At 38.6% G+C, this 15,667-nt stretch overlaps 1 protein-coding gene across 1 annotated transcript in view; it reads right to left on the bottom strand.

Moving 5' to 3' along the window:
- The window catches only part of abcb7 (ATP-binding cassette, sub-family B (MDR/TAP), member 7), a 31,029-nt gene that overhangs the window by 8,570 nt on the left and 6,792 nt on the right, over positions 1-15,667 (bottom strand). Inside the window, exons 5-10 of the mRNA XM_008420068.2 lie at positions 11,786-11,918; positions 8,514-8,782; positions 6,641-6,729; positions 6,365-6,452; positions 3,834-4,008; positions 2,759-2,916 (exon numbers count right to left, since the gene is read on the bottom strand). Of these exons, the coding sequence (XP_008418290.1) occupies positions 2,759-2,916; positions 3,834-4,008; positions 6,365-6,452; positions 6,641-6,729; positions 8,514-8,782; positions 11,786-11,918 (912 nt within the window). The remainder of the gene's footprint in view (positions 1-2,758; positions 2,917-3,833; positions 4,009-6,364; positions 6,453-6,640; positions 6,730-8,513; positions 8,783-11,785; positions 11,919-15,667) is intronic.

Genomic DNA, 15,667 nt, shown 5'->3' on the forward strand with positions numbered 1-15,667 from the left:
ACTTTAGCTTCATACTGAGCTCAGAGATGTGGCCAAGGTCAGCACTGAATAAAACTTGGTCCTTTGCCTGAGAGTGAAAGCATTTTCTGTAAAACCTACAAGAAACATTATCACCCACAATCTGCCTCTCTCAATTCATGTAAATAACCCGGAGAGCTTCAGAACGCACATTATTCCAACACTCGCCAACATGGGAAAAAAAGCCACAATTRTTATTATTCTGTTTTTGGATTGTGTGGTGCAGTTTCAAGTGAGGGGGGTAGTTTTAAATAATTTTACATCTGCATAATGGGACAATGTGTTCCACATTAAAAAAAAAAAAAAGCATTCATACGAAAATGGCCTGCAGGGCAGCATCATTCCACAAGGAATCACAATGGAGAGGAATATTACTGATGAGTGGAAAAATAACTGGACAGATTCATGTCTAGCACTGTAATTACAGGCTGGAGATGGGAATGGCCTTCTTATTGTCGGGCGGCAGACACACATTTGCACTTAAGTGCGCTCTTATGATGCAGGATGGGCTGTCATGTGTTTAAAAAGAAAAAAGAAAAAAAGGAGAAATGCAGCAACATTTCCAACACAATAAAACTGATAGCTGGAGAGAGAAAAAAATACAATGCTATATACACTTACACTTATTGGCACCTCTGATGAGGATGTAGAGAAACATTGAAATGAATTCAGCTGTTATTGCAATAAAATTATGCCACATTAAATAAATAAAATTAAAAACTTTAATTTGAGTGCAATTATTCAACACATGCTGAGTAGGGTTGTTTTTATTCTAAATCACTGGTGGAGCAATTATTGGCACTACTACTAACAATCAGCAGAAAGGCAGCAAAGTCTTTTCTGCCATGTAGAAAAGACTGTATGCAGTGAGGGTGACCTTTGACCATTTCTCTTTGCACAATATCCTTTTATCATCCAGAGTCCAGGAAGATGGTCTACTTTGTTTCTATGGGATTATTGTTGTGTTTATTTCTTCAAATGTTTGGAATTATTCTCCCAATTGAGGAAGTGTTTTAATACTTAGGCAAAGGATTTCAATCCTTTTGAGTATTTCCAGGAGTTCATGACATCACRTACCCCAACAAGGTACTCCTGACCTCCAGAACAGAAACAAGCATCACCATAATTAGAAGTGGATATAGAAAGTTTTTTCCTCATATGATTTCTTTTGTTTGCTCCCTTGTCAGTGGCTATAGCCGACCAAAATATAAGCCTTCCTGCTCAACTATAAAAGAGGGGTCAAACCGATAATCTTATAACTGGTTAATTTATTAATGCTACAACTTTAACAAGCACCAGATGGTGGTTGGATCTAGAAACAATTATTAATCAACAGGTCCAGCCTCAGACCAGCAACACATTGTTAATTTGATTCTGTTATTGAGAAGGAGCACTGGACAGATCTCATTGTTTCACCTCTAGCTCTGGAAAGTATGAAAGTGATAATGATGAGCCTGAAAAACTCCCAAATGAAAAATGAGGGAGTGCCAAACAAAGGCAAAAACAAAACCTAAAAAAAGATGCCACCTACTTTTTTTTTGCTGCAGATGAGGGATATTTTACGCTCACGGTCTTAACAAGAAACACACACTTAAACTTTCAAATTTAAAAAAAATTACTAAATAAAAAGTTCAGAGCTCTGTAATTCATATATCTAAGACAGACTAAAATTCTTAAGATAAATTATACTCTAAGGAAAAAAGATGCATCAGTTAACGCGATTATGCATTTTGCAAGCGCATAGTACCATTTTATGGCAAAAATCAAGTAACTATGTTACTTTCAGCTACTGCAATTATGCTATAAATATGAAACAAGACATATCAAAAATAATTTGATTTGTAATTTGATCATTTGAAGTTGGGCTGCTATTTCTTTGAGCTCCTACTCTACAGCATGTCATCACAACAATGCTCCTCATTTTGGTGTTAACCATTCTTAGGAGAATGGTTAATACTGCGAAGTAGTTTGTACAATGAGCTCGGCAGAYGCGCAGTTCCACCATGTTTRCCTATTGCTGCTGCCACTAGTCYGAAGGAGCTGAGTGGGGAAGGCTAGGGGTCAGGTATAGGGAGCCTTTAGGCACCCTGAAAAGGCTGCCACAGAAGATCCTAGATATTCTCAAACATGCATGAARGATGTTCAATGCAACACTCGAGGKATGTTTTTGATATAACAYTACGTAAATCTAAAGAAAACCCTCAATTTTACATAATATCCCAGCATGCAACACTATTTTTCTAAGATATAAATGAGCTTTGCAGTTACAGTTAATTTCAACATATAGACCAGGGTAATAAAGATTCAGTCACATTCCTKCWGAACTCTTTTCCTGATCCCACCAGTGCAGCCAGTAATGTGAGGCACTACAGGTGGTAAAGATGAAGCAGCCTTCAAGTCGCACCAAGCACATAATTAGCATGTTTGACTACAACCCATCATTTTTTTATACACTCATCTTGCAGATAGATAATCCAAGTCAAGCTATTATGAAAACTCTTTCAGTCCAGGATAAAATCGTAGGTACTGCTCTCTGTGTTACTGTGGTAAAGAAAAATAGGGTTTTGCAAAGAGGCTTTTGTATTTTTCTTTGCTTTTAAATTTTAGTCCAMCCTCTAAGCTCGCTTGCTGCTGTGCACAAATTCATCTTTTCTGTTCTTCTTTATTAGAGGATAAAAATGTATGAACACAAAGAAATCTGTTTTAGAGGCACAAAGTTTGTGTCAGGCTGACACGTTACCTTGATCTTTGTGTCGACGCTGAGCAGGGTGAACAGAGTGTTCATATCGATGAGCGCCTGCCTGGTTTCTCTGTACACTGTACCCAGGAAGTTGAGGGGAAGAGAGAGCTGGAAGAGCAGGCCGTTCACCATCACCAGGTCTCCTAYGGTCATCGTACCTACAYGATGGCAACAGGGCAGCTTACAGTCTTCAGTGCTTCGTAAGACTATTCATACTCCTTCAGCTTTTTGTCATTTTATAACTACAACTTTAATGTATTTTATTGAAATTTTATGCGATAGACTAACAAACACAAGGCTGTGTATACTTGTGATGTAAAAACAAAAGCATTTACTTGTAATCAACCCACTTTAGTCTGATAGCCTTAAAGAAAGTCAAGTGCAACCAATCGCCTTCAGAAGTCACCGGTTTAGTAAATACGCGCCACATGTGTCTAGTTTAATCACAKTGTAAATCCAGCTGTTCTCTGAAGGCCTCACAGATTTGCCAGAGAACATTAGTGAACAAACAGCATCTTAAGAAGGACAAAGCAGACAAAGTCAGGGATAAAATTAAACAAAAGTGTGTGGTAGAAACATGAKAAAATGTGAGAAAATGATAGCTCTGCATTGCTTTTGAATAGCTCTATCACTGCATACATCTCTCAAAGCAAGACAAAAACAAATAAAAATTGTCATCACTTTCTCTTTCAAGTTGTAGTGAAAGCCGGCTGAGCAGCTCCACACCCTGTGATTTCATTTTCTGCATCAAGGCTATTTTATTTCCTATTCATGCCACTTTTTCATGCATGCTGTGCTTTGTTCTCATTTAGTTTCTATAATGGAGTTCATTGTTGGTTTTATTTGACAGTTTCATCTGTCTGATTTTGTTTTAAGTTTTCTCCTCAAGCATTCATATCGAAAGATTTTATTTTAATGAAACTCTGCAGCAAATTTAGTTCAGATTCTGTTTCTGCTGTTCTGTTTACAACTCCAGTAAATTCAAGGATGGCCTTAAATTAAGATAGTTCAGCGTCAAAGTCCCAAATTAAACCCACATATGCACATAATCATMATGAGCTTTTAAATTACTCACCTGCTGTAATGCCTTTGCTTGCCAACAACATCATTGCAGTGAGGCCAACGCTGAAGATTGCACTCTGGCCAAAGTTGAGCATGGCGAGCGTCGACGTGGTTTTTAAAGAGGATGATTCATAGATCTTCAGGAATTCATCATACCTTTTCGCTTCATACTTCTCGTTATTAAAGTACTGCAGGGGAGACGACAAACATGAGGAGTGAGGAGAGATGGGAGCAGAGGCCAGGGAGACGAACAAATTCGCAAAAGGAACGAAGGGAAGTGCAAGTTTACAGGAAAAAGAGGGAGAGACRCAAATATGGTTGAGGTGAAAGGTTAAGGAAGCATGGAGAGCAGTGTCAGGCAGATACACACTTTAGCTGTAGTCTGCCTCAAGGCTGCATTTGTTCTCAGTGACCGCTCCGAGCGGAGACTGTGTCTCAGTTGGGCTCTAAAGCACTTTTTCATGTCTGTGTCTTCATCTGCTCCCAACAGATTTTAAAGGACATGAAGGCGATGGAACAGAATCCAAAGCCTGCTTTGCCGAACTGGCAGCAGATCTGAAACTGTGACAGAGCAGAACGACTGTGGCTCAAAACAACAGTTACACACATTAGACAGTGAAGTCTAATCATCACTTCTGAACAAGAATTACAGCTGAGTGTTCATCACTGGGACAATTTTTCTTTGTATTTTCAGCTTCCACAGATGCCTACATTAACAACAGAGCACATAAAGCTGTCCTAAGTGTTATCCTACATAATTATGATTAATATCATTAAGAGAAAAYGGCTCGTGCATCAGCCACAAACACACTTTTACATTTCACACATAAAATAAACAAATAAATAAGAAATAGTCCACAACTCTGCTGCCAATTACTAAATATTGTTGCAGAACTGCTGTTTGTTTAGTTTGCTCCATTGTTTTCCAGCTCCGGTTAAGTGGGCGATTTGCTCCTCTAGCTAACGGCAGTGAAGCTGCACCGCTACAGAGTTCCAGCGTATTTGCATATAAGAAAATGCAGTGAAATCGGAGAGGGAAATCAGAAAGTAGCACATGGAAGACAGGCGCTGCGTTCAGGTTCTCGTACAGCCCTTTGTGGAAGTGGAATGAATTTCTGAGTGGGTGGAGATCTAATTACATATGCACACTCACAGCTCAGAGTGATGCTAAATCTGGCCGCATTGACACAGATGACACAAAATAACACAGAACAAGATGTTAAGGAAAACAGGACAAAATTACACAGCAAGGAAAATAACACTAACGAAATATATTTGGAACGGCCACTGCAGTGCTYAAAACTGTCTGGTAAATCACTGTGTGCTGCTTTGAATTTCACTGGAAAAATAAGAGAAAAAATTTGCTCTTAGACATTTAAACCTGAGTTCACTGAATATTATTAGCTAGTATTTATCTTCATTCTGTAAGTCCTCTAGATAAGCTTTCTTGAAAGCTCTTCATGCTGGYGAGGAACTGAGAAATCAATTGGTGATCAGAACCTGCAGATTTTCAGCTGGATCGGGCCTGACCAGCGACCGGCCGGTCAGAAACGAAACCAGGAGTTCACGCCGACAAAAACACTCTTTTATCGGAAGAAGAGTTAAGGATAGACATAAGACACTATTTAAAAAGCTGCTCAATACATCAATTTAGGTGTTTTTAGGTTTTGGTCACTTTTAGCTGTTAGCAGCTGTACAGTCAGAAGTGCAGCCCAGAGGTCAGATCTTTTACATGTGGTCTGAGGCTGGGAATCGAACCCAGGACAGCTGCATTAAGGACTACAACTTCATGTTGTGTCTGCTCTACCACTGAGTCACCAAGCTGCCCATCGTGCTTTTGTTTTAAAAATAATACTAAAACAGTTTTACAGCATCTGTTTTCTCATACAGCTGCATCACATTATTTCTCTCCCTGATTTATGACCTCTCAGGGCGGGAACAAAATATTTTCCTACACTGAAGTTCTAAAAGAGAAATTAGAGTTGGATAATATCAGTACTGACAGATCAAAGCCTTACAAAAACCACACTGGACTTGGTCCACAAAGCAAGTCCAACTATAAGAAACTATTTTTAGACAAGACCATTAAAAGCCAACGCTGATGTAGAATGAAGATAACTATCTGACACAGACAATAAGAGCAAAAGCTGTAAAGCAATGTTAACACATCACCAGTCAGCTGAGCACCACGCTGACTTTTCTGGATGAAAACAGCCTGAAATAGCAGACGCCTGTGCCAAAACAGTAACCTACAACATTTTTTGTGTCACTGACTAGTGCAGGGAAAACATTTCAGAGTCCAGAAACGCTCAGTAGATTTGTTGTGGCTGGATTGACAAGAGATWAAAAAAAATTGATCATTTTAAGCTGGAAAAACAAGGAACTTTAAGARAATAACAAAATTAAAAATTATAGTTGAGTCAAAACGGATTAAGCTTGAAGTTAATTTAACAAATTATTTCAGATTGATTACCAATGTTTAAAAAAATAGTCAGGAGACACAAGGCCAAGAGCAAACAGATAGATGTAGGCGTGGTAACTTACCTTCACAGTCTCGTAGTTGAGCAGCGAGTCAATCGCTGCATTTCCTGCTTCGTTGTCTGCTTTGTTCATCTCAATGCGGAAACGAGTCCTGTGTGCCGAGACACATGCATGGTGACCTGAGAGCTTTCATTAGTATGCTTCAGCCAGTGGGTGACATTTTTTTTTTTTTTTTTTTTTACTGGTAGCACATGGAGCCACCGAGGTATTTACAGAGCTTGTCAGGGAATAACAATCCTGACCTACAGACAGACAGAAAAGTCACAGAAATCTTCCTACCTCCACTGAGTAACAAGAATTGTGAAAATAGTATACGCTGACAAGGTGCCCAAGGCCACTGCTGCAAACTGTCCGCCACACTTGTAATACTGTGGAAGAGAAGAGCAAGACAGGCCATCTTTATGTGCAGTAATTCACCATTTTTGGAATAAAATCCACAAAAACCACACCATGCTCAGTGACCCAATGCTGGTATCACTCAAAACCTTGAGTGATACCAGAGGGTCCTGAAACTACGGAAAGTAATCGCATTAATACTTAGAATTTGGGCACTGCTAAAATTACAAATAGTCTGGTAGTTTTCCTTCAGCAACACAATGAAATCATACAGCAGTTTACTTTGGATTGAATGGGGATGGGAAGCTGCTCCAAACTTTGGGATTCATCAGTGACACTAATGGACCACATTTCCAACAAAAGTTCAAACTCCATTTACAATGTAAATGAGACAACATCTCYGAAAATAATTTGCAGACAATCAGCTGCGAAGATTGTCAAGGTGATGCGAGGCCCTGAGCGGCGAAGAGCTGAACGGCGCAGACAGCAAGGTGGAACAAACCTCCAGGTGCCATGACACCCAGAAATATAAAAAATGATGGACCCGACTTTCTCTGGGTATCCATTTGGGGGACTTTTATTATTTTTTTGGAAGTTCAAACAAACTAAATCGGAATTTATTTAACATATTCTAGCTTTGTGAGTCATGGTTTAAGATGATTTTTAAAATGTAAAACATACATTTTTATACAAAGACATGGAAATTAAGTAWAAAAAAAAAAGTTTAGTAATCAAGACCTTCAGGGATTTAAATTCAGACAAATCTTACAAAGAAATACAAAATTCACATTTCAAATGATAATTTTTGTTATTATGTGCAAAAAGCCTTAAGCTTTTTGCACATAAAACATACATTTTTATGTATGTTTTACATACATAAAAGAGGAAAAGACATTCATTTCCTCTGCAGGAAATGAATGTCTTCTGTTGACTGATTATAGTTAAACCTGAAGAATAAATAAAAATAAGAATAATGTTTGCATAAAACTTATTTGACAACCTAAAGTAGACTACGGACTCAAAAAAATAATAATTCAACATAGTATGCTATGATTTACAAAGAAATCAACATGAAGTAATCTAGAAATGCTTCTAAAGCCTATTTCATCACAKGAAACATTTTGTAGCTCTGTTTCAGCCAGTAGATCGGCGGTGAGCAATAATATTTGGTTTACTAAATCCTCTTTGTCCATCCAGCCAGAGATAACTTTGGTCATGCCATCTCTGACAATGGTAAATATTTTTGTTCTTTAAACAGTAATGCACATGTATTTAGTCAATTCAAGAAAACTGAAGGAATGCCAGCAAATACTTTTAAGGTTATGCCGTTTTAAAACTAAAGCTGATAATTTGCACACAGCTAACCTAGTAAATAGTATAACAGCCTACCTAGCTTATTCTATATATTTTGAAAACTAAATATTTGAAAACTACTACTTACAAGCATGAATTTAGTTGGTGCTCATTCAACATTATTATTCAAATCAACGTATCAACAAAAACAASATTATATTAACTGTAATTATCAATATGTTGTATTATTTCTGCAGCAGTACCAATAATAAGCATCATATACAAAAATAATGATATTGCTTTTTGTGTAAAACTTTGGGATCAGAATAGTGAAACTGTTCAACTTGACTCACGGTTCAGAACCTCACACTGGTCCATCATTACAAAAAAAGCTCCGTGGTTGGCGAAAACTTTCAGTGCAGGACTCCATTTGCAAAGAAATGTGCAGTTTTATTTTTCAGAAAAAAAAATATTCCAAGCCAGGCTAAACTCTGTAGACACTGTGTCAAATCCCAACACTCACCAAAATACCACTGACAAGGGCCATCTCAAAGACTGTGGGTCCCAGGTTGAAGACGAGAGCGCTCAGGACGAAGGAGATACCCCTCGTGCCGCGGTCGATTGCCTTTGACAGCGCCCCCGTCTGGCGGCTGAGGTGGAACCCCAGGTCCAGGTTGTGCAGGTGTAGAAAGACGTTCTTAGCGATGCGTCGGATGGAGCTCTGGGCCACTTTGCCGAACACCATGTTCCTCAGCTCGTTAAAGAAGGCTGCACAAGCCCGAGAGACACCATCTGGAGAAGCAGAGGAGACGGGGAGTTTTAAGACACCTGCTGTGAAAAGCAGGAATATTTACACGGTACTAAAATCGGGTGTAACCGTGATCCAAGTGTTCTGAAATAAGACAAAAATGTGATTTTAAACGTTAACACCCTGAAATAAATTGCTGTATACGGAAGCAGGTGAGATTTTCAGGTCTTTTGACTGCAGAAAGGCAGAGGAAGTGCGAGGTGGAGGGACCTATCTTTCAAATCATCTCTGGCCTGTAAGCACTGCAGTGCTCCAGCAACAGCCTCCCACCAGTAATTACATACTATGATGCTCTGTAAAGCCTCAATACACAACAGACTGGAGACAGGGAGGGCATCTGAGCGTGCTCAGAAATGTTGTGTGTGTGCGCGGGTCACATRTGTGATCAGAATACAAGAAGAGGGAGGCGGACTTAAAGAGAGTGTCACGGAAAGTTTTCAATTACCAGGATTAATTTCAACACTTCCTCTAAAGGATGAGGGTGGATGCAAGGGAAAACAGCCTCTTTCTTTCTTTGCACTGTTTTAATTATTGCCTAATTTTATACTGAACATAATTAATCTAAACTAGCTCAGTTAAATAAAATTAACAACTTCACACTAAAAAAAATGAAGGTAATTATTTGATCTCACAAAACACATATAACTGTGCTACAATTATGTGCCTCAAATTGATAAGAGTTTGTGTTGAAAAGGTACATGCTGCCTCTGAGCTGTGTGAACACATGAGCAGTCTGTTGAGACCAAGTCAGGGTGATAATCTCTCTGTCTGTTGGTCTTCACGGGGCTGTAATGTGGCGTTAAATAGGAATGCTCATCTAATGAACAATGTGTCCACATCTGACAAGGTAGGACGAGCACTGTGCAACCTTGACAGCAAAATTACACCAGTCACTGCAGGCTTCAAATCCAGAGCCTAGAGTGTCCAAAAGAAGGAACAAAAACAATGGTKTCTCTTATTTAGATGGTTCCCCACATTCCTCTTAAATAGGCAACACAGAATCTTGTAAAGTTTTCATAACTTTCACATTTCTGTCAAACCTCAAAGATTTTTGTTGAGCTTGTTTGGGACAGACTAACAAAAAGCACTTGTTTTTTTTCAATAACTCTTAAAAAGAGTGCTCTTTGTATATATTTATTCTAATATCCTTCAATAAAATAAAGTGCAATAAATTGTTTATCAAATTTACATAGCTACATTGGTAGCAAACCGCAAACTGTGATACTGCAAACCCACCAATGCATGACTCTATTCCTGTCAGCCAGGAATAGAGAGCGTTAATCAGACAAGCAGCCAAGAGGAATGTGAAAACTCTGGATCAGCTGCAGAGATCCAATTTACTCAAAGGACAAATAGTCAGAAGAACCCCCAATATGTGAGTTAATTGAAAAGTAGCAAAAACAAAGTCATTGTTGAAATAATGATASGAGTAGTGTTTGCATCAAGCGAAAGCTGCACATTATATCAAATCACAATTGCAATATTAATGTGTGCAATATCACAAAGGACTRTTCAGATTTAACGTTTGGTAGAATAGATCATTTTAAGTGCCGTGCATTAACACTCAGTACACCAATAATACATTTTGCCATCTGGACAGTCTAACGACTCTCGATGTTCAAACACGATGTATACTTTTAGTGGCATAGAGGTCAGACTAAATAATGTGGACATACTTGATAAGAAAAAAAGTCAAATCCATGCTTTACACACACTTCTCAGATATCAGTACTGCATATAATTTATCTTCGACCTCAAAATAATGTGCTTGATGATCTGTGATGTAAAATGGCGCCAAAATAAATTTTTTGTTRTAAGTAGAGTTCAAAGGCTGTGAATATTTTTTGCWAGGTACTGTAACTGTACTAATCAAAAGAAAAGGCTGCTTAAGGTAMATTTTTATACATATGATCAAAGTTGAGATCAATGACGCTGTTTGCTGGKKTCATATTTTCGTGCTTAGAAAACTTTAAYATCTGAAACTAAAAATATCAAAAAGAACATAAGAGATTTATTAACCTCTCCTTTCAAAAGTGCATTATCTTCTATTTACAGCTGAAAGCCCTTTAAGAACTATAATATGGATGAGGGAGTTATAAATAGACACAAAGTCAATTGCAGAAAATAGCTAATAAAGTTAATAACATGCAGAAGAGGTCGCGTAGCAGCATTCATATGAATGCTGCTGGAAAGGTCAGCATGTACACAACAGAGTCCTGCAGTCTCCTCGGATGAGCGCAACACCTGGCAGCGTAATACGAGTCTTGGACTTACAGCCAATCAGCATGGTCGTTGCCATGGTAGCCACTGTGCTTGGCGCGTCATTCAGGTTCAGCATGTGCCCCGACATCTGGTTAAGCTCGTCCACTGCATACTTAAACATGAAGGGCACGATCACATTGGTCAACTGGGAGGGAAGAGAAAGAGGAGGTGAGAAGGGGGGAAAAAAATGGAAAATGTTCCAACATGAGTTTCTWAGAGACACGACTTACTACCACCCGGCATCATAAGACCAATTAGGATGCCGGGCCAACCTTTATAGAGATAACAGCTCTACTATGAAGGCTTTCCACAATGTGGAGTGTATTTATGGGCATTTTTAACTATTGTTCCAGAGGTGCATTTGTRAGGTCAGACAGTGATGTTGGACAAGAACCTCTGGCTGGTTTCTGTCCCGATTCATCCCAAGGGTGTTCCATCAGGTTCCGGTCATGAATCTGTAGGTCAATAAAGTTCTTCCACACCAAATTTGCTCATCCATGTTTTTATGAGCTTTGTGCACTGGCGTAGAGTCATGTTAGCACAGGAATCCCTACACTGTTCTTGCAAAGTTATTCAAAATGTTTTGGTACACTGAAGAATGCAGAGTTTCTTTCACCAACTCTTGAAAAACATCCCCACAACTTTGTTCCAAGTCAAGTTCAATAATCATGAATACTTGCACCACCCCTGTGTTTGGTCAATTATCNTACGAGTCTTGGACTTACAGCCAATCAGCATGGTCGTTGCCATGGTAGCCACTGTGCTTGGCGCGTCATTCAGGTTCAGCATGTGCCCCGACATCTGGTTAAGCTCGTCCACTGCATACTTAAACATGAAGGGCACGATCACATTGGTCAACTGGGAGGGAAGAGAAAGAGGAGGTGAGAAGGGGGGAAAAAAATGGAAAATGTTCCAACATGAGTTTCTAAGAGACACGACTTACTACCACCCGGCATCATAAGACCAATTAGGATGCCGGGCCAACCTTTATAGAGATAACAGCTCTACTATGAAGGCTTTCCACAATGTGGAGTGTATTTATGGGCATTTTTAACTATTGTTCCAGAGGTGCATTTGTRAGGTCAGACAGTGATGTTGGACAAGAACCTCTGGCTGGTTTCTGTCCCGATTCATCCCAAGGGTGTTCCATCAGGTTCCGGTCATGAATCTGTAGGTCAATAAAGTTCTTCCACACCAAATTTGCTCATCCATGTTTTTATGAGCTTTGTGCACTGGCGTAGAGTCATGTTAGCACAGGAATCCCTACACTGTTCTTGCAAAGTTATTCAAAATGTTTTGGTACACTGAAGAATGCAGAGTTTCTTTCACCAACTCTTGAAAAACATCCCCACAACTTTGTTCCAAGTCAAGTTCAATAATCATGAATACTTGCACCACCCCTGTGTTTGGTCAATTATCCTGAGGGTCTTTTGAAGCCAAAAAAAAAAAAAAACAGGGCTTTTATTTTTTTACTTCAGAAATCCAATAAGTAGCTCTTCAGTCATGCGKACCTCAGCTGAACCCCCAACTGAGGCACCAGTTATTAAAAAGTTTTGTTGTCTTCTTTTAGCTCTTTCTGGAAATTAATTTACTCTCACTTGTAGATGCAAGCCTGATGTTTAGAGGAGCCAAGAACCATTAAATAATATAATACAGAAATAAAAAAGTTTAAATAAGTTAGCGCAATAACTTAACATTTTGAAATAAATTACTGAAATAAAATTCCTTTTCAGTCATAGTCAGAATTTCTTAAATGCACTGTAAACTGTAGAGGCAGGAAACTGGGTTGGTGAGTGAATGAAATGCCTCATTGAAAAATGTGTTTTAAAAACATGTTGAWAGMCAAAACTGTAAAATCTTTTTTAATGCACACCTCACAGAAGCATGAGCTTACAAAGAAAATCTAACACTGACGATGTAAGTGCATTTTGGGGATATGTCCAAGTGCCCACAATTTTGTGTTATGTTGCTGTGTATCTATGTTCCGTTTTTCTTTTTGACTGGTTGTAGTAGTGCTGGAGAGGAGCTGCTGCCTCCTGCTAATGGAATTGAAATGGTTATTAGGGCTAATTAAAAGCACAGGGACAGCTGTGTGACTCAGTCTAGGCGGTCCGCTGCACATTAGGACACACAACGAACACCGCGTCACACGGCATAGCATTTTTATTTTKAACTTTCAAACCCTGAACACAGGAGCAGGTTTTGAGGCTCCTTTTTTACCGTCAAGCTCTTCATTAAATAGTCTTCAGGAATTGTGCAAATCAATGAAAAACCGTAAAAGTAAACCTATTTATCCAGCCAAAAGCCATATCCCCATGGCTCCTGCTTCATACACTTGGGTATTACACTCAGACAATAGAAGTCCTCTTAATCCCCAAAGGAAAAAAAACAATATCTGCCACTTTGCTACCAAGACAACAGAACATGACACAAAAATAGCCTGAGCCTATTATCACAGAGCCAAAACATGTCCTCAATTCTGCCACTAATACATGATAAGGTTGGATGCGCTCTTTTAATCCATTAACGACAACCACTGGAGATTAAATTGACACTGTGTCAATCTCTACCTGGCGATATGTCAGCCCGTAATAGAGATTCTGTGTCAAGTAGCAGAAAAAGGCTCCGGGCTATGGAGAATTAGCTTTACCATACGCTATGAAACACAGACGGGCACAGAGACAGAGAGGGCTTCATTCGAGGCCAACTTGTGTGTAACCATTCATTTGAAATGAAAATGTCACTGATAATGTGGCTCGCAGAGGTGAGATGCACTGTAACCACGTAATTATTCAGTTGATTTAAAAATTGCATCMACACAGCTGGTGGTTTCGGTTCATACAGACAAATTGGTAAAATGGAGGTTAACTCCAACCACGCAGGAAAATAGAAGGAGTCGATTGGATTGTATGCACTCGCGCCGCACTCTTTTAGTACACACCAGAGGGAGCCGTGCTGGGCGGCAGCAGGACACACTTATTTGGGRGCTTTGAATTTGTGATTATTTTCCAGGGTGTAAATTAGAGACTATCAACAAAGGAAGAGAAAACACATCACACACTGATTGATGCATGCAATTAATTATTTAAAAGACTGCTTTAAATGCACGCCGCTTTTAGTTTTACATGGCGTCTTCTCCAAGTGCAATCACTTAATGCAAGTGCTCATGATGTTTCTGCAAAAGGTGCAGGGAGAGGATTTGATTAAACGGGAATATTTAAAACTTAACCAGTGCTTCAAGTGATCTATTTTGCAACAACTTGTAAGTATACTCCTAAATATCATCAGGCTTTCGACACATTCTTAATTTTAACTTAACACATTCTTACAGATTTTTTTTCTAAAATCTGATAGCATTTTTTCTCTAAAAATTACTCTAATTGTTAGAGGTTAATATTTGTTAATATTAACCTCTAAATATTAACCTCTAACAATTAGAGTAATCAAATCTCATCATTTGTAGGTAGCATTAATTATAAAACAACAATGCCCTGAAAATGGCTTCAGATTTTTGATGCCTTATTTCTGTTTGTTTACAAAAACGGAAAGAAATTTTTTTAAAATATAATTTAAGCAGAAGCATGGATCCAAAAGAACYTGATTTAAAGTTTTCTACAGTCGAAAGCACCAGTGTGAGTGTCCATTTTGATTGTTTTCAAAGGATATGCAGTCAGTCTGTAACGTAACAATATTGATGCAAAGGTATTCAAAGTAGGTTGTGACCAGGAAAARGATAAAGTATGTAATTTAGCTATTATTCAACAAAAATCCAACGCAATTAGTTTGTATTAGATTGGGATCCAGGATATTCTAGCCATTCCGAAAGATGACAGACACATTTCTGTACTCCGTATGTTTTATTTTCTCCAAAATTATTCAGACTTGGAACATGATAAAATTAAATTACATACTTTTCCAGATTTTAACTGTAGAGTCCTGTAACGTCTACTTACAGTACGTCCATTAGGAGAATACTTCTGATTTAACCACAGCGCATCACAAATTGATTTTCATATTATTTTAAATTTGTTATGATCCTCAAATTTATGCCTTGTGCTTAAAAAAGAAAAAAASACTCATTATGAGAAGTTTTGATGTTAGAGTCGAGCTGCCGTCTGCAGCTGAACTTCCACTTCACGTTACATCGCTTCCCTGTGCCTTCAGCTCCACCAGACTAGTAGCAGCAGTTAATACGCAAACACCTGTCGGCACTGCGAGTCTGCAGAGCTAATCATACATTGTATACAGTGGTAAATGGCATAACAGAGAAGCATTGTTGTGATGATGAGCTGAAGACAGAATGCTGGAAAGAAAGGGGGCTTCTTAAAGAGACAGTGCGGAAAATACGGTATAGAGAATTTTTATAACAACTGAAGGAATCAAWTTTTTTATAAACAACCTAGAAAATCCCTCTCCCTTCCTTTAAGAATATTATGAAATGCAGAAATGCTAGATGTGTAGTATACTCACCACTTTATTATTCTTGATKTGTCTTTCATTTAAATAAATACTGTTATTTCTGTGGACTTTGCAGTGTTATGCTTAGTGGAAATCAACACCTTATCACAGCACGACAGCCTCAAATTACCATGCTTTTTATTGTAAGT

This window comes from Poecilia reticulata, linkage group LG10 (genome assembly GCF_000633615.1).
Source record: "Poecilia reticulata strain Guanapo linkage group LG10, Guppy_female_1.0+MT, whole genome shotgun sequence".
NCBI lineage: Eukaryota > Metazoa > Chordata > Actinopteri > Cyprinodontiformes > Poeciliidae > Poecilia > Poecilia reticulata.